The sequence below is a fragment of the Delphinapterus leucas genome, chromosome 4, assembly GCF_059928025.1.
Source record: "Delphinapterus leucas isolate spDelLeu-1000000601 "Yukka" chromosome 4, BTC_Dleu_Yukka2, whole genome shotgun sequence".
Classification (NCBI taxonomy): Eukaryota; Metazoa; Chordata; class Mammalia; order Artiodactyla; family Monodontidae; genus Delphinapterus; species Delphinapterus leucas.
In genome coordinates, this window is record NC_143132.1 from 44,116 (window position 1) to 66,888 (window position 22,773).

At 40.7% G+C, this 22,773-nt stretch overlaps 1 protein-coding gene across 1 annotated transcript; it reads right to left on the reverse strand.

Annotated features, from left to right (window-relative positions):
- Positions 1-2,671: 2,671 nt before the first annotated feature.
- LOC149749246 (protein TASOR 2-like) lies at positions 2,672-21,031 on the reverse strand. The gene is given in 6 exon segments (XM_089910072.1): positions 2,672-7,263; positions 10,446-10,875; positions 11,202-11,254; positions 11,256-12,079; positions 15,842-16,084; positions 20,224-21,031. Coding segments are annotated over 6 exon segments (3,777 nt in total). The 5' UTR covers positions 20,984-21,031; the 3' UTR covers positions 2,672-5,796.
- Between the last annotated feature and the right edge of the window lie 1,742 nt (positions 21,032-22,773).

Here is a 22,773-nt window from a genome sequence, read left to right on the forward strand (position 1 = left end):
ATGATTGATTGTTTGTCTGTATATAGAATTAGGACAAACTTAAAATTTGGCAAATGATGCATATTGTATGAAATCAATATTGTAAGGCCTGCTTTTGTAATCAAAGCTGAGAGATTGCAGAGCACTGTACCAGTAAATATTCTTCCCCTTTCTAATATCATGTATTAACTTGTTTTCATGGAGTGGCTCTTCAGAATTGGCAGGTTCCCACATTCTGTTCAATTTAACCAATACTGGCTTGCTTTTTCTAGTGAAGGATCAGTTTTAAAACATTGTGATACTGATACAGAGAACTTGATACAGTATTTGTATCTTTTAATCAGTGTAGCCTTTGCAGTTATGAGCTTCTGTTGCTCAAGAGCTGTGTCAGTAGAGTTTGCGTGCCATCTGTCCTCTTGACATTAAGGAGATACGGAATCGAATGTTCCATCGTTGGGGACAGTATCCCTCACTCCTCCCCACCCCTTTACATTTACATCAAGTGTTAGAACAGTGCCCAGGCAGCATAGCCACAAGCTGGGTTTATGTGGGCCTCCAAGTCTAACCAAACTCCAGACTTTGAGAGTCATTTTGGAGGAAGCCTGTGTGCGGTGTTTTAATCTAATAAATTTGATGAGAGCAGAGGGGAAAGAAACTATCATAAAGCAGGTAAACGTAAAAGCTTCTTTTGTATCCCAGGTGTGGCTTCTTCAATGGACCAAGCTGCTGCAACGCAGTATTGATTTGACAGAGCCTCTGCTTCAATGATGTCTGTCTCACAATGGCTCCAGATGATTTCTGTACTGCAAAATAAAGCCAAACTCTGGAAACCAGCTCCCTCTTGTTGGTCTTTTGTGTCCTGACAATTCAGAGCTAGTAAGTATTGTACTGGCCTTGACACAGCTGCTCATTTCCTTCACTAGAGCTGAAAACGGATGCTGGGGAAGAGTGCTGAAGACCCTAGTGGTTGGTGGAGTGCTGCCATCTGGCTTCACTGTGAGTAGACCCCGAATTACTTCTTGGTACAATATAATTATTAGACTCTCTTAGATATCCTTAGTAGTGGTGTAGAACAGGGATTCGTTCCCATCAGGGAGTAAGTGACATCCGGTGGAATGGGTGCGTTAATATATTTATTTATTTAATAAGTTAATTAATTTTATTTTTGGCTGTGTTGGGTCTTCCTTGCTGTTCACGGGCTTTCTCTCGTTGTGGTGAGTGGGGGCTACTCTTCGTTGTGGTGTCTGGGCTTCTTGTTGCGGAGCATGGACCCTAGGCACGTGGTCTTCAGTAGTTGTGGCACGTGGGCTCAGTAGTTGTGGCACACGGGCTTAGTTGCTCTGTGGCATGTGGGATCTTCCCGGACCAGGGATCGAACCCGTGTCCCCTGCATTGGCAGGTGGATTCTTAACCACTGTGCCACGAGGGAAGTCCCAGTATTTTCATTTAATTCAGATTGTAGACAGACAGTTTTTAGTGGTACCTCCTTTCCCCTTGATTGTTACAAGCCTCACTGTATGTGCTGTCATTTACATCGAGGACATTGTATTCTCTTTTATAGTTGAGTCTGTCATTTATGTCGGAGGAATGAGGACATTGTAACTGTATTCTCTTTTAAAGTTGAGTCTGAAGGACATAGACTAAGGTAGGCAATCTGTTAAAGGATTTAGGGTAATAATAACTTCGATTATCCAAGTGATTACTTTAGCTTTCTCAATCTCATACTGTCCATTTTTGGCCAAAGAATTTTTTGTTGTAGGTGGGCTGTCCCGCACATTGTATGCACCTCCCTGGCGTGACAACCCCAGATCACCCCGGTTGAAAACAACTGCTTCCTTTTCATAAGATTATCTAAAATTCCAGCAGGCCTTTCCCCTCTTTTCCTGCAATATTTCACATTGTGAGCCGTTAACGCAGGTGGAGGCACAAGCTGGGTTAGTAGTACGAAGGAAGTACCAGGATGCCTTCATATTCTGCATTCGGCATATTTATGGGAACAACCAACATTTCTGTGCCAGGCCAACGGGGCACAAAGGTGATGAGGGCAGAGTCTCTGCAGAAGCTCAGTCTGGAGGCGCCTGCTCCTCTGTGGCCTGGCTAAGCCTTCAGTTACAGAACGGGCGGCCTCGTGGGTGCTGGAAGGTCCTTCAGGGGAGGAGCACGGCTGGCAGGTGCGCTGTACTTTCCTTTTCCGTAGTAATTTCAGATTAATTCAGTGTACCAAATACAGTTATGGTCCTATTAGATTCTTATCCCTGGGGTAAAGATCAGCTGAGTGGGTCTCTAAGCAAGAGCTAGGGTAAGAATTAAAACTCAGTCATTCTTCCTCCTCCTAAGAACATACCGAGGGGAAAGGAACACTTTCGGTTCTGTAGGGGGAGTTTAAAAGCAGATAAATGGCTTTTGAGGGAAGTTCCTGTGCAGGCTGACATGACCCCCTGGAAGGGCCAACTGGAGAGTTGTGAGGTGTCCTCTTGCTGCAGCCTGCTGCTCGGCACCGCACGAGGGAGGGGAAAGCACCGGGCAGGCCTGCGGGGATGAGGCTTGACAGATGGCGGCCAAAGTGAGGTAAGTGGTAGGATTCTTTTGGAAGCTACTTATTCTGCTAAATGGCCTAAAAAATTTAAAGTGCTGTAAAACATTCTCTTACAAATTTAATATTTGCTATAAAATCATTGCAGAAGCAGCTGAATGATTTTTAGTTGTCTTTATTAAAATGAAACAAATTAGGTACAAAAACCTTTGTTCCAAATAGATACTATGTATCTTACCAATGTTTTTGCTTGGTTTTGAGTTTTAAAGATTGGTGTAGAAATTATTTCTAATATAAATAAATGATTATTTCTTCCTCAGAGGGTTGATTTTTGTAGTACGCTGTTTACAAAAACTGAGTAAGTGAAAATGACAGTTTATAAATTTGTACCATTTAGGAAAAAAATGTTTATGTAGTGTAGCATGAATAACAGCAGATAAAACCATTGAAGATGTTAGTTTTTACACAGGTGGTAAAACCTTTAAAACAGACTCCAACATGCATTACATGTGCATTTCTGACCTTAACGTGCAAAAACAAAGCTACTGGTTAAAATAGACTTATTTTTGCTACAACTGAGTACACTTGTAAAATCCTTATTTTTATCATTAATTTCAATGAATAGCTTTGAAGCTATTCTGCTTAAAATGAGAATAATTTAAAACAATAATATTGAACACTGTAACCCAAAACTAATGGAAAACTACAGTGCTGCTGTGAACAAAGCCAGACAACAAAGTCAGACATTCTGGCAATGTGTAAAACACGAAGAAAAATGTTCCCCCAAGTTGTAGAACACTGAGGTACACAGAACAGTCTTCTCATATAAATCAAAGGTTTTCAAAGAAAAGGGAAAATACTCATTTGTTGTTGGCATCACCGATGTCTAGGTAAGCTGTAGTTAAATCACCCGGACAAATACAAAATTGATAATTCCGTCTTTAAAATAAAATAACCAAGAACTATTCCATAAATAGGATGCTACCTACTGGGGAAAATGGCTATGCATGTAGGCTACATTGTCTTCCGTCCTGGCAGCAGATGGACTGCAGGTGAAAACACTCATAGAATGGAGGTTAGTTATTTCATTAGTGATACTTGAGAAAGTCCCATTTATGCCAAACCAGCAGCGCCCCTAAATAAACAAAACTTTCACAAGAAAATTCCTAAGTCACTTCCTCCATGTGGCCTTCCTCCGATCAACCCCAAAGATCTGTGAGACCTCCTTTATTCTGTATCCCATCATCATCTCAATCCCAAAATTTAATTAAGGATTTTCCAGACTTCTTCTTTAGAATCTTTTCTGAAACAAATGGATTTGTGAGGATCTGGAAGTCATATATAAGCTTTCCTACAGTTATAGACTTTAAATGAAGTTTGGCTTCTATATTATATTGACACCTGTGAATCTGTTGCTTAATATCAATAAAAGCTCCCCAGACTCTCTGAGTGTGATGCTTTTCTTTCCAAAGGCACAGACCTAGGCTTCCTGGTGTCCTCCTTCTGTATATAGCTGTGCTCAGGTCAGCGGTGATGGTCAGCAGCCTGCCCGGGGTGAGAGTCTCCCTAAAAGGGACCCCAGAAATTGATCTACCTTTCAAGAGGCTCCATCAGCATCCAGAAACACTGTACCCTATCTCGAAAGGCATCGGTCCTGCTGCTCTGCAAATCAATGTTCTCCAGGCCTCATTTTGGCAGCGTGGGCCCTGGAAGTCTTTCTGTGCTGTACTTCTGTAGCCTTCCTTCTTGTGCACCCGCACTGCAACCTCTGCAACTTCCCCTTACTTGGCGCTGGGATTTCAGGACCTAGGAATTTTCCACGATGTCCTTCTACATGCTTTTCATCGGCAGGCCTGGGCTGGCATGTCACACAAGGCTAGCTCCTTCGGCCAACCCCCTCTGCTTAGTCAGTGGCAGCTCCGCAAATGCTGGAGGGATGACTCAATGCACGGGAGTGTGTCCTAAATACTGCATTTGAAAGTGATAGTTTTCCTGAGCTTCTCATGACAATGACTAACCTCTCTGAATGTTTCTTTATGCCTGTGAATAGCTTATCGAAACGGATTAAGCATCCTTTTATGCATGTTCTTAGTAATACTGGCAATATAGTTCTTTTTGTTTGTTATGGAAATAACCCAAATTGGGAAAGGTAGCTTTAAAACTCCCCCGCTAACCAAAGCATGATCAATTGGGGAAAAAATTTTGAATTCTTTTCTTTTTCTTGTGAGAGGCATGGGAAATAATAGGAAAGGGAAAGTGGGGAGCACCACTCATCAAAAAAATATTTTAAGAAATGTGCTGGCTTCTATTTCAGGAAGGTTTACATCAACACTGTTAACAGACAAATGAAGGAAAAGGAAATGTGGATCATTGGTATTGGTACTTTTCAGAAAGGCTGATTGATAATATTTTCTTGTATTTGAGATAATCAAGGACAGAAAGCAATGTCACAGGATGTGAATTACTCCTCATGACGGTGAGGAAGGTGCCTATTTTCTGTCTGTTGTACAGTATGTCTGGGAAGTCCCTCCCACACTGAGTCCTTGGTCTTTCTTCCTCTGACCCTTTCACATGACTTTGACTCCTTATTGGCAGGGCCTTTTCCTAAGATTCTTTTGCTGATAATCCAGTCATGCTGTTCTCACACAAAGGCGAGTACTAGAAATAGGCATGTCAGGCTATGACACAGCCTTCCTCCTCCTTTGAAGGGGTAATGACCTTATTCAAGATGCTTTTATTAGGTCTCCTCTGCAAGTTACCGGAGAAAAGTCATTGCATTTCATTCACACAACCATGCTGCCACTGCCAGTCTGGGTGGTTCTTCCAAGTCTCGGTCAACCCCCGTTTTACATGGCTGAGGCGAGGTAAGAAGTTGGACAATGAATTGTAATAACCTGGCTGATTTCTTACTTTGATTTAAAAAAAAACAAAACTAAGCATTATTATTTTTTTCTGCCTGTAAAAGTAGTCATTCCGACCGTAGAAAATACAGGGAAAACATAAAGAATAAAATTAAAATCCCACAAAATATCATCGTTATTAAATTTTGGTATTTTTCCTTCTATATCTGAGTTAAGTTATCTTGTCCCACTGGATGGGTGGGACCAACAAAAGAATTTTCTTTTTCTGTTATGGCCAAATCTACTGTTTCAACCTGGGAGGATCTGTCAGTTTTCTCACAGTGTGCATCACAGAGTTTAAAACTACTTGGAAATACAGCCCAAGCTGGCTGTGCTTCTTCACCTGGTACCTGGCAGTCGGGACTAGAAGCTGGTGACACTTCTTTAATTAAAGAACTGAAGGAGGGGAAAAAAAAACAGAAACAAAAACAAACAAAAAAAAAACAAACAAAAAAAACAACTGAAGGAGAAGTCTGAACCAACTTGAACTTCCTCTGCAACCTCAAGGGCACAGGTTTCTTTCGAAAGTATGAAAGCCACTGTCTGTAAGTTATCACCTTTTCTCTCACTTTCTCGTGGTTTCATTGACGTGTGATCAGCAGAGTTCACATCAGGCACCTCTTCAGGCTCAATTATTTCTTCCTCTGTCTCCTGAAGCTCTAAGCAGGGTAACGGGGCCTCCTGCTGCTGCTCCATCTCACCAGCGGATGCTTCTTCCCAGGGACTCGTGGGCGGTGATATGGTGAGAGTGAGGTCAAGGTCAGAATCCTCCTCTGATAACTCGAGGCTGACTTCCTCTCTATTCACTGATAGGCTGGTTTGTTTGGTAAATGCAGAATTAAATGTTTCAAAACTCATGTGTTCACTGTTTAGACCACTCTTGTCATTCTTTAGTTCTGAAGAGCCATCCGAAGCATTCCTCACTGATGGGATGCAGTCAAGTGAATCTTTTTCTTCCAAGGGATCAGAAGCTGACGATGAGACTACTTCTTCAAGCTGGGACGACTCTACAGTGTCTTCCGAAGAGATGCTGAAGAGACTCTGGCTCGACAGAAAACATTCTTGAGAGAGCTTCATTTCTTCTCTGGGTAACAAATAACTAGAACTTTTAACTAGTGATAATGCCTCTGTTACAAGGCAATTATCAGACGGCGATGGTGAGCCTGCAACAGCCTGCCCTTTCTGTAATGAACACATTTCTTTAGCAAGTATCTCTCTACTCACTGAGAAGGCACAAAGGTACTTAGCGCCTTGTTGTCCTGACATTGCCAGAGAGGGAACGTCCCTAAGACCCTGTGTCTTTTCAAATGCGGACACAGGATGTCTAAGGCTTGTAGCAGGTGATACTTGTTTAATCAACTCCACATTAAAGGGTGTAGGTTTATCAGCTCTGTTTACAACTTCTGTCTGTATCGGTGCATAGGCATTTTTTTCAAAACTGAATGTAACTCGTTCCAGATTAATCACTACATACTCCGTATCATCCTCCCCTTCCAAGGATGACTGACATTCTTTGATTATAAGGCTGCTATGCTGGATAAAGCCCTGCAAAGCACCTGTTTTTGTTTGCATTTTTGCATGAAAAACATCAACTTTGCTTTCAAGCGTGCTGTACACAGACTTTTGAAAAATCATTGACGGATTGCTGATCCCATCGTAAGTCCTGGCGAATGTGGACTGTGTGACAGTATCATTATAAGATGTCACCTGTGTGCCATCAAGTGGCTCAAAGGTTTTATCTTCAGCAGGAATAGAAGATCCATTAGTTTGGGTACTTCCAATGCTAGAAAGCACCAGATTAGAGGTCTCTAGTTTATCTGACGACTCTTGTTTGGCTTTCCCCCCAATTATCTGAAATGATAAAAGCAAAAGAAATAAATTAATTTAAAAAATCAAGGGCCAAATAGATCTTTTTTTCAAGCATTTACATATGTGAAGAACAGAACAGACAAAGATCAATTTTAGTTTGCTCTGTTCTTTTGAATCTTCATAGGGTAGAGATCAAGCAAATCCCTCTCTTCTTAGGCTTAAAATACCCCCCAAATAGGAATTTGTTTTATCTAAATACACACACACGAGAACTCCAAAACTTTCTTAGTTGCACAGCCTTGTTTTGTTTTTTTTTTAATGGACTTTTGGGAAGAAAAGTGGCTAGACCACTGGCAATTTAAAGACTTGAAAATGCAGACTGTTTGCTAAATAGCATCACTTAATTCAGAAATGCAGCAGTAGAGGAAAAAGTGCTCAATTAATTTAAATTATTTTTAGTAAGATTAAAAGATAATCTTTAAAGCAAAGAATAACTTATTTTAAACACCAGCTTTCAATTAGACTATAAATGCACTGTCATCTGGAATGTTCCCATGAGGAAACACTAATTATTATCTCTTGTACTCAGAATACACTGATAAGCAGCTTTCCCAAGGTATCAATCTCTATCCTGTTAAATAAAAGTCCCTTACCCCTTAGCTGTCTTCTTAGCTTATAACTGGACATAATCTCTCTCTCATTTTAATACCTCCCTATTCAACAAAGCAGCAGAAAACACAGTGCAGCTTGCATTAATAAACTCAACTAAAAGGACTGATTTAAACAGCACCAGAAAGGATTTAGCATAAACAGTAACAGAAATACCTCTGGACAATTTTGATAACCTCATAAAAAGGCTGTTTCTTTTCTTCTTTTTTTTAAAGGCTGAAGAATGGTCTTGTTCAGAATATGGTAAAGTGGATTGACCATACAGTTGACCTACACCTGTAGCTCTGGAACACTACGGCCACAGATTTCCTGCCAGATTTTGAAGCAGTCGTGTTGTAAGTCAGGACCTGTGTTTCAAATCTCTTGTTAAAAACATTTCTGCCTTAGTCAAAGAAAGACACTGACCTGAGCAATTGGCAGGGAGGAGCTGAGACTTGGTTTTAAGGGGACACGACTGGCCAGATACAAAGCGTAGAAAACTCTTGATGGCACACTCATTCTGAGAACAGTTCTATGACCCTCCCAATCGTACTGTGGCTGATAATGTTGGGCCATAGTCGTGAATCTCACCATGCCTGTGCTCTTAGTGAAATGAAAACTTTGATAATCCTAGTTTGCCCTAGAATAGGGAGTGGTACAGGATGTGTGTGCACCTTTAAAGTATGGGTACAGTATTCAAGAAGATGACGGAAACATATTTCTAAGTATATGCTATAGAAAGTGTTAGGAATCGTTAATTTTAACATTCTACTTTCTACTTAATACTCTTTCATGTTTGCAAGAAAATCATTCCTAATTGGACATTACTAAAGTAAGTTAATATATATTACCACGACCGAAAATACTTTATAAGAAACTAGTGTGTGTATAAATATATATGTAATAATTAAAATCTGCCTGACTAAACATAAATACTTTCTTATTCTAAGGTAGTGATTTTATGTATCTCTTTGAGAATAAGATGAAATTTATGAACCCCATCCTCAGAAAAAGAACGCATACACACGTAACATATATTTTATGTGTACACATATAAACACACACATATGTGCATATATATACATAAATACATCCACAGAATTAGACACTGAGAAACAGCTAGAGTGTCCAGATCTGAGTCTTGGCCGGACAATTTACTATGTGCCTCCAGGCCATTCTGTACTTCTCCATCCTCAGTCTTCTCACCTATAAGATGGGTGGCACGGTCCTTACCTCACCCGGCCGTGTGAGAATTAACTGAGCTAATGCGAGTGAAGGGCTCAGACCAGTCTCTGGCCCACAGCGTTCCACCAGTCTTCATTCTGATGAAGATGAGCATCTGCAGACACTCACAGACCCTCTGAGGCTCACCCCTGGACCTGCAAATCCCCACGGAAGCCCAGGTACAGAAACTCAATGTTAACACAGGCACTGAAGGTGCCCAAACCCATGTAAAATTATTCTGTAATAAATCTGCTCTGAAAGCTTAAAAAGGCAGGTATTTTGTCAATCCATTTACTTAGAATCTTGATACAACTTTTTAATTTGCTCCAATTAAAATTCGATTATCAGGCTTCCCTGGTGGCGCAGTGGTTAAGAGCCTGCCTGCCGATGCAGGGAATACGGGTTCGTGCCCCAGTACAGGAAGATCCCACATGCCACGGAGCGGCTGGGCCCGTGAGCCGTGGCCGCTGAACCCGCGCATCTGGAGCCTGTGCTCCGCAAAGGAAGAGGCCACAACAGTGAGAGGCCCGCGTACCGCAAAAAAAAAAAAAAAAAAAAATTCGATTATCCGTCCTATCAGTTGAGAACAGTGAAATGAAACAAAGTGTATTTTTCATATTTACAAACAGTTATCTGCAGACTATGAGAGGTCTGGCATTTTATTTACTGTCTCAGGATTTGTTTTCTGTTTTGGTGGTACGCGGGCCTGTCACTGTTGTGGCCTCTCCCGTTGCGGAGCACAGGCTCCGGACGCGCAGCCTCAGCGGCCACGGCTCACGGGCCCAGCCGCTCCGCGGCATGTGGGATCTTCCCAGACCGGGGCACGAACCCGTGTCCCCTGCATCGGCAGGCGGACTCTCAACCACTGCGCCACCAGGGAAGCCCTCAGGATTTGTTTTTAAAAATATTTTTTAATATATTCAATTTTAGTTTCCTTTAAGGTTTATCAAAGATTTTTTATATTTATTATTACTGCATTTGATCCATAAACACTATTATAGGTAAACAGAATAAGTATTATTCACCTCTTTTAAAAGATAATAAGCTCAGAGAACAAGTAATTTGCCCCAAATCATACAACTAAAAAGCTACATAATTATGGTTGGCTCCCAGATCATCTGAGGCCTACGATTTTTTTCCTCCTTTTGTTTCTTCAATCAGGATGGTAGATAAGCTCCACCTGCAGACAATCCAGACTTTGTAAACTAAGTTTCTGGCATTCTAATCCTTTACATAGCTAGAGAATCCACTTTCCTAAAAGAAACCAATGCCTTGTTATGAATGTGATTTTACGTACAAAAAATATTTCTTCAAAAATAACACCAGCATTTACAGTATTCAGCTTGACCTACCTCATTATTACAGGAATAGATGAAATTCTGGCTTTCTGGGGTCTCTGGATGACCTGCTGTTGCAAACATTTCTTTCTGTTCATTCTGCACCCAAAGCTCCAAGCCTCTCACAGGCGGTGGTTTCATGAAAGGAAGCAGGGGGTCAGTGATTGGGAAGGACACTTTGGCAGTAGGACCTCTGGGAGCCTCATTAGTCTCCAACAGAGGGTCTACGGAGCACCTTTCCACACCGGAGGACTCTTCAATTTCACTGAATTCAAACGATTCTAACGTGCTATTTATGCACACGTATTTTGCTGGGTTGCTGTGTTCTACTACTTTTCGGGATGATTGTATGACTTTGTTTTGATTGCTATAAAACAGAGCTACCCACATATGAAGTAAAAGCTTCACTTCTTCCATGGTATCTGGTAAATCAGTATTCCAAGGCCTGAGATTTTAAAGAAAGAAGAAACCAAAATCATTGAAAATGACTGTTTTAGTTGATTATCTTATAAGTAAGTGCCTTAATTATTAACCTTAGTTTTTGTGTTCATTTTTATTTTAAAAATTACATGAACATGAAACAATGAGTAAAATAAAAATGAAGTTGATATAACAAATGATTACAGTGAATCTGCTTGGTATTATTCCCAAGTTACTGGATTTTACACACTTCCTTCTCCCTCCCCAGGGTTTAGCACAAGTATCCCTTCTCGCTACATTTATCTCAACAGAAAAGTCCATCCACTTTCATCCAGTGTCACTCCCACTCACCCGTGTAGTGCTCTGACTACAGTCTTCTCCAGGGGGTTGTTGCTATACTTACTTGCCGTCTAAGCTGAACACGTAATCTGCTTCCCATACGAAAGTGACCTTAAAGGAGCCGTCACAGCTGAATACGGTACGAGAGCGGCAGAAGTCCTGCAGGCTGGAGGGCAGCACCCCGCTCCTGCGCCTGAGCGCTGGGGCCTCGGAAAGCTGCTGCAGTGGGGAGGTGACCTGCTGATGCCGAAATGGCATCACTTTCCCCACTGGGGTTCCCGCTTCAGGGCCTTTTGTGCCATTCTTGGCAAACGCAGGGCCTGGGGCCCCTCTCTGCTGTAGATGCTTCTTTGAATGTTCTGCAAGGAGCAGGGCATAGGAACGCTCCACAGCAATGACAGAGCTTTGGCTTGCGTCGGAACTTTCTAGGGTTTCCTCGGGCAGTGCTGACTGGGCTTCTGCAGGGGCCTGAATGCCAGCAACCAAGCTTTCTTCCTCCTGGCTGACCGTGGGGTCTGATGTCAGATTACTCTTATCAGAGGAGGGCTTGGATGACGGTCCACCTTTTTGACTTTTAACTCTTCTATGATATTCATGGTCTGATGTACCACGCAAAGAATGTTCTTTAGAAAGCAAAACATCGTTCTGTGGCAATTCAGAGGAGCAGGGCAAGTTTCTGGGCTCAGAGGATGGTGTGGTAGAGGTAGCAGCGCTTAATGCAAGATCAGCCAACATATTTAGGGCCTGGGAGTCACAGTTGACAATGGAGTTTTCAGGTGGGTCTTCTGGAGCCACTGTGATATTTTCTGGTTGAGCTGTACTTATGCTAATAACATCTTCTTGACCATCTGAAATTTCTGATTGAAGCTGTGAAGAAGTTTTTCCTTTGGCTTCAGCATAAAAGAAAAAAAGACACATAACACTTGATTTCCATAGAATTAATTCTTTGTCATATTCCTATGGTTCAGTGAAAATCAACAGTTAAGTCAACATATTCAAGAAAAACCTCTTGATATGTTGCATAAATTGTATGTTAAATTTTTATTACCAGAGTGAGGTCTTGTCCAACTTCCTGATGTATTATAATGTATTTACCAAGGAACAAGTCTTAAGGAATGTGCATATTAATTTAAAAAGAAATCACCCTTCAAAACTGCATGTACTCAGGCTTCCCTGGTGGCGCAGTGGTTAAGAGTCTGCCTGCCGATGCAGGACATACGGGTTCGTGCCCCGGTCCAGGAAGATCCCACATGCCACGGAGCGGCTGGGCCCGTGAGCCGTGGCCGCTGAGCCTGCGCGTCCGGAGCCTGTGCTCCGCAACGGAAGAGGCCCCAACAGTGAGAGGCCCGCGTACCGCAAAAAAAAAAAAAAAAAAAAAAAAAAAAACCTGCATGTACTGACCTACACACAAGGCATACTGCTCAGCTAAAGAAATATACAAAGAGAAAAAAACAAAAACAAGAAAACAAGACTCCTGCCCTCAGAGAGCTTACAATCTAGTGAGAATCTAAGAATTTCTAAGTTTAAAGTGTATATCATAGAAGGTTAATGTACTTTCTTAGAAATCATTTCCCTTGGCAAGTTATTAGAGAAACCACCTAAGTTCAAAATAGAGATGATTTTTAACCGTACTGATGTTTAATTATAATACGTTACGATACAAATAAAAAATGAGAAAAGTAAGAATATTCAGAATCGCCAATTAATTTCAAGTTTTAAAACTTCAGTTTCTGCATTAAAAACATTTCCTCTCTATTCTATCTGCAAAAAAGCAAATCTCCTCATCTACTGATAATTCTCCTTACAGCAGGTACTCAAATCTACCCACTGGCATTCGGTCAGAAAACTAACATTCTCAGGTGGTTTACTTGCCTTCTCAGGACTTTGATTCAGCCTTTTAAAATGTGATTATCATGAAGGACAAAGTTCTCAACAATACTGGGCAGTGAGTCCCTGTAGCAGGTGGCTGGATGGACAGAAAAGCCAACTGTGCTCCTCTTTATAATTAGCAGTAGCAGGTCTGAAATAAATTACTAACCTGTCTGCAAAGCCCAATGACAGTACATTTACAGAGAAAACTCTGGCCTATGAGGTCATCAAACAGAATGACAAGAGTGTGTGTATGGTGAGGAGGGTAAAATTAATCAACCACTGCCCAGTTTTTATTTAAAATATCAAAGCCCAACGGGGTGAGGTACGAGAAAGTGGCCCAAAGAGGGCTGTCTCGTGAACCCTCCGGGTGTACTGGAAACACATTCATTTTAGGATCTGATGTGTTTACTGACACTAAGTTCATTCTATCCTTAAATACTATGGTTCTTACACTGAGTATCACTATGAGGAAGGTCGAATATAGAGAACACTGTATTGAGTCAAGAAAAAGGGTTCATTTTCATATGTGTCATTTCAGGTAAATCATTTAATAACTGACTTGCTAGAGGTTTTCAATTAATTAAAAATACAATACTGATCATCTATCTCTTTTAAGAAATATAGATAAAATGATGCCAAATAAATTATAAAAAATTAAAGAGTTCAGTAAATAAAAACTATATTGAAAACTTTAAAAAGGACAGAAAACCATTAGTTTCAGTAACAAAATGATTGAGCCTTCTTAAACTCTGATATTTCAAGTAAAGGAAATGAAGTGGATTAGCATGGGTGATTAAGAAATAAAAGAAAAAATTAACACATTATTTAAAAGGTGGTAATCTTAAAATTTTAACTTGGAATGTGGCTGCACAATATATACAGACACTTGCAATACAAATCGCCCTATTTCTGAATACCCATTCTGGAAACTTTTCATTTTCTGGGCTCACTTTTCTGCCAATGCCCAGTTGCACACCTCCTCCCACTAATCGATTAGCCTACAAGTATATAGAAGCCAATTCAGCACAAGGAATTCTAATGACAAGGCTGGGAATACAATGCATTATGTATGTATCTATACTCATCCTGTTTACAAACTAATTGGAAAGACAGGACCAAGACACACCAGATGATTGGAAAATAGTATGAATTAACTCTTTAACGTTCTCAAAAACCCAAAAAAGAAATGGAAAAAAAAGGAGAAATGAGTGCAGATCAGAGCATCAGGAAATGACTCCGGGTGGACTTAGCTGAGCAGAGGGGACTGCACAGGAGTGACAACAGGCGTGGTTCGTGTGGGTGGCACCATGTGCCTGGCAGGGAAGGCACGCATTGGGAAACGGCAGGAGAGAAATGTGCACCCGTGGGTAAGACCACCTCGTAACTGCCTGGGGAGACAAGCAGAGAGGCTGTGTTGGGTATGACTCTCTACAGGCTGTACGGTGATATGACTGAGGAGCTTTCAGAAAAATCTTCAGCCATAAACAACATTAACGAAACTGAGGAAAGGGACTTCCCTGTGGTCCAGTGGTCAAGACTCTGCGCTTCCAATGCAGGCAGTGTGGGTTCGATCCCTGGTCAGGGAACCGAGATCCCACATGCTGCAAGGTGTGGCCGAAAAAATTTTTTTAAACAATGAGGAAAGAAAAAACCAAGCTCATCCATAATACCATCACCCCAACAAAACAAGAGTTTCTTTCCCTGAATTCCACTAAATTTGAGGCTTTTAAAAAACCTAAAGGTAGATGAGAGAAAGTAGAATCATGAGATTAGACAGAAAACTGATGGAAATACAGAGATATGAGGAAATGAAGGTTTTTCTAAACAAAAAACACCACCACACATACAACACAGTAGGACTCAATACCGAAGATACTGTAAAATGTATAGATTTTGCAGCTTGGTGGAGCTGCACTCTACTCAGAGAGACGGGTGTGAAGAGGGACATGGAGCTGGGAGAAAAGTGAGGTCCGCGGTGATGAGGGAACGTGCCAGCAACGAGGAGGTTCCAGCAGGTGGAACACGGAACCAGCAGTCAGCTGCTGGCTCACAGAAGGAGACTTGGTTATTCACTTCCGCACAAGTAGAAGTAGAAAAGTAAAACTGCTTTTAAAATTAATTTAATGCCTTTTGAAACCAAATACAGGGGCTTCCCTGGTGGCGCAGTGGTTGAGAGTCCGCCTGCCGATGCAGGGGACACGGGTTCGTGGCCCGGTCCGGGAAGATCCCACATGCCGTGGAGCGGCTGGGCCCGTGAGCCACGGCTGCTGAGCCTGCGCGTCTGGAGCCTGTGCTCCGCAACGGGAGAGGCCACAGCAGTGAGAGGCCCACGTACCGAAAAAAAACAAGAAAAAATACAAGTGAAATACAGGATTCGAGATTACTGACTGCTTTGAACCATGTCTTTACAGTTCCCTCTGGACAAACTTATAATATCTTCTATAACTGATTATGGTCCAGAAAAATACTGCCAGATGCTACCTGCTTGTGAATTTAGTCATTAAAAAAGGCCATTTATACTTTAACTCTGCTAAACAGTTCATGTTCAGGCTTTCTGCAGAATGAAAAGTAGGGTCTATTTAGTGAAGGTATGAATCTTGGCACTTTCTTATTTATTCACAATGGGAAACCAAGTTACTTGTCCTGTCAGTGTCTGAACTAAAGAAGACCACAAGAACGTGACAGATTTCAACTGATCTTATACTGTTTCAATATACTACTTTATAATCTCGATTAGTCTGTATTACGGTGCTGAAATTTACAGGAAGAGGACTTCTTACCAGGTTGTGGCTGCTTTCTGATTCTGGGATTCTGATTGCCTTTTACTATATTTTCCCTCTGTTTTTGTGGAGAATTCTTCACAGGTGGCTCAGCCCTTGGAACAGTTTTGACTGGAGATGTCTCTCGTTTCCTTGCCCTTTTAGCATTCGTTGACCCTGGAACATCTTTAGAAATAGGAGCTTCTTGGTTTTTCCAATCCAATTTGGTTGTCTGTACAAACTGTGCAGTCAGCACTTCAGCACCTTATGCAGAAAAGACACCGTTTTCTAAGGGGTAGGGGGCGCACATATTTATCAGCATAGCTTTCCTTTGATTTGTTTTGGGGGGAAACTTTCATAATGGGGAATAAAATATAAAATTTGGGGTATTTCATTAAAAGATTTTTGAACTTGCTAAGTGTTGGTCTATATCCCTAATTAGGATTAGGAGAAAAATATCAGAGTAATAACTTTATAGAAACAAGGCATGACTTAATTTTTAAAAAAGATTCCATAATCTTTGCTGACTGATGTGGCAGGTAAGGCTGAACATGCTAGTTCACAGCACAGGGTGACGGATAATTCAATTTACACAAAAGCGACACAGCTCCCATAAAGCCATATGGTTAAAACCATGATCACACTGTAGAGAAGAGACTGTAGGTTCACAAAGAGCCATCTTACATATTTTCCTTCACTACACCTAAATATCAAAGCTTTAACACTGCCTGAAAAATCATCTCTTAAGAGAAGACAGAGGAAGGTACATTGAAGAAAGTCCTCTTCTGATTTAACTTCCTATAAATCTATTATAATTGCTCATTTCTCTTACAAAATGCTCAGCTTTACTTCTCGCAGGGAAGGAAGGAAAGAACTAAAGGTGGGGGCACATGAGGAGAAAAAACTATTAACAACCTGCTTGTATCACACGCAGAAAGTGTTTCAATCCTTTAAGAGTTTAAAAAAAATGTTAATAAATGTTCCCTGTGAAAACGTTTTCCCCATTGACGATATAAAATAATCACACGTGTGAATGTTTGCAAATATTTTAAAATCACGTTATATGGAAAATACTATTTCTAATTGATTGAGAACAGAAAACATATTAAACAGTTTCAGAATGTGATGGTTATTAGTGAAATGTAGAAAAGAGACCAGTTTCATTTTATTCTTTTGAAGGTTAGAAAAATAAACGGTTTTTTAAAAAAGCTTTTAGACTCTCTTAATGTTGTACATTTCCCTGGGTCTAATTATTTTCTTCCCTACTAAACTATCAAAGGCAATAAAGCAGCAGTTTTGTTTTTAGAGTAAGACTTCTGATTTTATACTGGTTACAATTTCTAAAATTTTTAGCATAAAAAAAGGCAAAATATAAGTCAAGCAGGAAAACTGTTAAGACTAAATTAAGAAGAGAAAGAAAATAAGATGAGATGATCAAGACTAGGGGAAGCGTAACATCTGCACGGGCGGGAGGGGAACATCTCTCACAACCTAGGTCCTGCGAGGAAAAGGAGAAACACGAAACAGGTGACCCTGCACGGACTGCCCTGCTTATTTGCATCACTCAATGACATGTTTCTCAAGCTGCATGCAAGAACCCATGGGTGTATTATAAAATAAACTTAATGGGCTGCAACCAGAATTCTTTGTTAAATGAAACAGAAGATATCAGATTGTATTACACATAGTTAGGGTAAATGCTTCCTGAAATTTCTGTTTCAGTAATGTATGAATTTGTGTGTACTGGACTACAATATACAATGTATTTCTTTTCTATTTTTTTTTGAGCTTTTGTGGTATTATATTTAGTCATCTTGGCTGGTTTAATCACATCGTTGTTGTTGTTCATTTTTTGGCCACACTCTGTGGCATGTTGTGTCTTAGTTCCCTGACCAGGGATCAAACCCGTGCCCTGTGCACTGGAAGTGTGGAGTTGTAACCACTGTACTGCCAGGGACATCCCTAAAACATATTTCTTATAGTGGATGAAATTAGCACACTTGAGAAACAGTGACAACATATATGTTGAATTATAGGTAATTTATTTAATACCTTTAAAATGGTTCATATAGAGAGAAACCCAATATGGTTGGCCTGGAATTTGTGAGGAAATGTAGAGTGTGAGTTGCTGCTTCATACTGCCGTTCTTTCTACCACCCTCCTAAACACACACACACACACACACACACAATTTCTCAAACTATAATTGGCCAGAAATAACTACTTGTTAAACCACAGGGTAAAATCTTAATTATCTAGGATCCTGGGGATCCACACACCTCCAGTGTTTCTTCTTTAGGCATCAGAATTTTAAAATTCAAAATACTATAGATAGGGTTGGCAAATTTTTTCTGTGAAGGGCCAGACCTCAGTCACAGCCGCCCACCTGTGCCAGCACAGTGAAGTACAGAGACAACAGGTAATGCCTGAGGGACCCTTTGGCCCAAGTCTGCTCACCTCTTCGCTAAGGGGTCATAGAGCATAAGTTCCCTAGTTTTAAACAAAATACACCACACATAATCTGAGATGACTCTAAGCCAAAATTGTGTTATTTGTCGTGCTCTGTTCACTGAAGTGCATTTGACTAACATTAAATGGCTCTGGACGCTGATTCTCCCTCAGTTTTCAGGGGGCAACAAAACCACTTGAGGAACTGTTTCAATATATATGTCTCGAGGCCACTGGACCTTGTTTCAGTAGGTCTGTAGTAGGATCCAGACGACCACTTTTAAAACACACAAAGGATTAGAAATTCTGCCCCAGGATGCTCTAGTTCTGGGAGAGTCCAGGCACTTTCCCCCCTCTTTAAACATGTTCAGGCTATCACTTATCAGTTTTTGCCATCTGTTCTTAGTGTGCCTGATTTTAGCAGATCCTCTTCTTCCACTCGAATTTGTCCGAGGACAGTTCAGAAACTGAATGACCTTATTTCTTAGACAGGTAAGTAAATAACTGAGTGATGATTTGAGCAGTTTTACAAGTGAAATACAAGCTTTTGGTGGGTGGGCTTTTGTCCTATTTCTTGATTTTCATGTCATCTAGATTAGCGCTTCTCCAACTTTAGCATGCACACAGATCACCTGGAGAGAGCTAACGGACACTGTCTAGCTACAGTCCAGGATGGTCACACAGGAACAGGGTTAACACACAACAGTTATTACTAATTGCTCATCTGAAAATCCATACAGACCATGCTTACCGTTTTCCCTTTTCTGACGGAACTTGAGAGTTGTGCGAGAGTCTGGACGCTTCTTTGCTCCACCACGAGTTCTTCTGGGAAAGGGACGGCACAACTTCACCCTTTTACTCTGTACCATGGGCAGCGTGCCTGCTTTTCTCTTACGCTGAACTCTCAGATTTGATGCGGGACTTAATGGGACCAGAGCTCCCTGCCTTGCTTTAAACATCTCTTCAGAATTCTTTTGTGTTTCTGTTTCTTTTCTTACTTCTGCCGCTGAGTCGTGAAATTCAGCACCTGGAGTCATAACTAAAGAAAATCCAGCATCACAAATTCCATCTGAAATACCTTATTTCTTAGACAGGTAAGTAAATAACTGAGTGATGATTTGAGCAGTTTTACAAGTGAAATACAAGCTATTGGTGGGTGGGCTTTTGTCCTATTTCTTGATTTTCATGTTATCTAGATTAGCGCTTCTCCAACTTTAGCATGCACACAGATCACCTGGAGAGAGCTAACGGACACTGTCAAGCTACAGTCCAGGATGGTCACACAGGAACAGGGTTAACACACAACAGTTATTACTAATTGCTCATCTGAAAATCCATACAGACCATGCTTACCGTTTTCTCTTTTCTGACGGAACTTGAGAGCTGTGCGAGAGTCTGGACGCTTCTTTGCTCCACCACGAGTTCTTCTGGGAAAGGGACGGCACAACTTCACCCTTTTACTCTGTACCACGGGCAGCGTGCCTGCTTTTCTCTTACGCTGAACTCTCAGATTTGATGCGGGACTTAATGGGACCAGAGTTCCCTGCCTTGTTTTAAACATCTCTTCAGAATTCTTTTGTGTTTCTGTTTCTTTTCTTACTTCTGCCGCTGAGTTGTGAAATTCAGCACCTGGAGTCATAACTAAAGAAAATCCAGCATCACAAATTCCATCTGAAATACCTTATTTCTTGGACAGGTAAGTAAATAACTGAGTGATGATTTGAGCAGTTTTACAAGTGAAATACAAGCTTTTGGTGGGTGGGCTTTTGTCCTATTTCTTGATTTTCATGTTATCTAGATTAGCGCTTCTCCAACTTTAGCATGCACACAGATCACCTGGAGAGAGCTAACGGACACTGTCAAGCTACAGTCCAGGATGGTCACACAGGAACAGGGTTAACACACAACAGTTATTACTAATTGCTCATCTGAAAATCCATACAGACCATGCTTACCGTTTTCTCTTTTCTGACGGAACTTGAGAGTTGTGCGAGAGTCTGGACGCTTCTTTGCTCCACCACGAGTTCTTCTGGGAAAGGGATGGCACAACTTCACCCTTTTACTCTGTACCACGGGCAGCGTGCCTGCTTTTCTCTTACGCTGAACTCTCAGATTTGATGCGGGACTTAATGGGACCAGAGCTCCCTGCCTTGCTTTAAACATCTCTTCAGAATTCTTTTGTGTTTCTGTTTCTTTTCTTACTTCTGCCGCTGAGTCGTGAAATTCAGCATTTGGAGTCATAACTAAAGAAAATCCAGCGTCACAAATTCCATCTGAAATACATGGAGACTGAGGACAGTCTGCCAATAAGTCTAGTGCAGTAGATACTTCCAAAATGTACCCATTAGGATTTGAAGAATAAGATCTCAACTGAGTTAAAGACTGTAAAGGGCACTTTTCAGCTGGAGGAGTCAAGTCAAAACCACTGGACACTTTGCCAAAGAATGCAGTCTCTTTAATTCCATCCTGAGAAGCAGCAGTCAATGAAGGACTTTTGTCCACCTTGTACAGTTCTTGGAGATTATGCTTTACTAATGTGTTTGGACAGATTCCTTTTTCAGAAAATGATTTCTTTGCTTCCAGCAGGGCACAATTAAGGGCAGGTAAAATAGGTACCACCTTCAATGAGATGTCATCTTCAACTTTCAAGTCTTTCAGCCCTAAAATGTATACACATGTATTAAAAACCCAAAGTTCTTGTTTTTTCAAAAACATGCAGGAAAAAACGCTTTAGATTACAAAATTACAGGATGGTTAAATATGATACAGTGTTTCAAATGGTAATCTAAATAGCAATTAATAGAAGACTTATGGATGCACTTAATGAACATATATTATCTCCATATATATGAAAACACGCACACACAGAACCAAAAAAGAGTCACTCAGATGGGATCATCAGGTGAGAATGAAGAAGGCAGGCCTGCCTGCAGCTCCATCTCATCTGACCAGGAGCCCAGCGTGGGCTCAATGCACCGGCATTTAGAGTTGGCAGAATTACTTTTCTATTCTCATTTTCTGCTTTTAAAATGTATCTAATCTGTACCTTATATGACCTACTTCAAATTCTCTTAAGAAGGTAGTCACAGGTGCAAACTTTCAGTTATAGGATAAATAAGTACTAAAGATGTAATGTACAACATAATAAAAAATAATTAACACTGCTGACGTTACATATGAAAGTTAAGAAAGTAAATACTGGGACTTCCCTGGTGGCGCAGTGGTTGAGAATCCACCTGCCTTTGCAGGGTACACGGGTTCGAGCTCTGGTCTGGGAAGATCCCACATGCCATGGAGCAACAAAGCCCGTGCACCACAACTACTGAGCCTGCGCTCTAGAGACTGCGAGCCACAACTACTGAGCTTGCATGCCACAACTACCGAAGCCCGCGTGCCTAGAGCCAGTGCTCTGCAACAATAGAAGCTACCACAATGAGAAGCACGTGCACTGCAATGAAGAGTAGCCCCCGCTAGCCGCAACTAGAGAAAGCCTGCAGCAACGAGGACCCAACGCAGCCAAAGAAGGAAAAAGAAGGGAAATACTAATAGTTCTCATCACAAGGGAAAAAATGTTTTTTCTATTTTCTTTAATTTTGTATCTATATGATATGATGGATGTTCACTAGAATTACTGTGGTAGTTGTTTCATAATGTATGTAAGTCAAATCTTTATGCTGGTAAACCCTAAACTTATATAGTGCTGTATGTCAATTATATAATATCTCAATAAAACTGGAAGAAACTAGAGTTACAACACAAACCAGTTGAACTAAAAGAAAGTAAACCCTAAGTAACCCCCAACTCTCATGGTAACTACTGCTATATATTTCATCACCTTCTCTAGCAAATGCAATTTTTTAATATTATGTAACTAGACTGACTAGTCTGTATTTTACTTCCTCTCCCTGGTTCACTCTCTGACTGAAATGCTAATTTTTCAGCAACTCAATAACCTAAAGGAAAAGAGTACAGGAAAAAAGAGAAAAGGTCAGGTCACTGAGAAATAGGTAATAAAATCCTAGAAAATGTAATTTATCAGTAATAAAAAACCCACAGATAATAAAGACCTTTGGTGCCTACTAAACTGAAGTACACCATTCTTTTTAACGAAAAAGTAACTGCAAAATTAAGAAACACCTAGCTGAATACGTTTATACTTGAGCAGGTATCAGGAAAAGAATGGCAAATAAAAATAAATGGGAAAATGTGGCTAGCCATTAAAATAAAAATTCCTTTCTCTGCAGTTCATTTAGATAGTAAAAGAAAAATAAAACATGACAAAGTTCTTATGTACTGCTAACAGTTCACGATAAAGCAGCAGTTTTCTAGACAACTTCATTATTTCAAGAATTTGGAAAGGCAGAAGTCAGAACGATTTGTAACAGGCTATTATGAAATCTAAGAAAAAGAACTTTTTAAGTCTGCTAAGCGAAGAGTCACTCAATTTAAAACAAATAACCACAGCACTGAACATTTCTGAGTGACCAGAAATAGAAAAGTGTCTT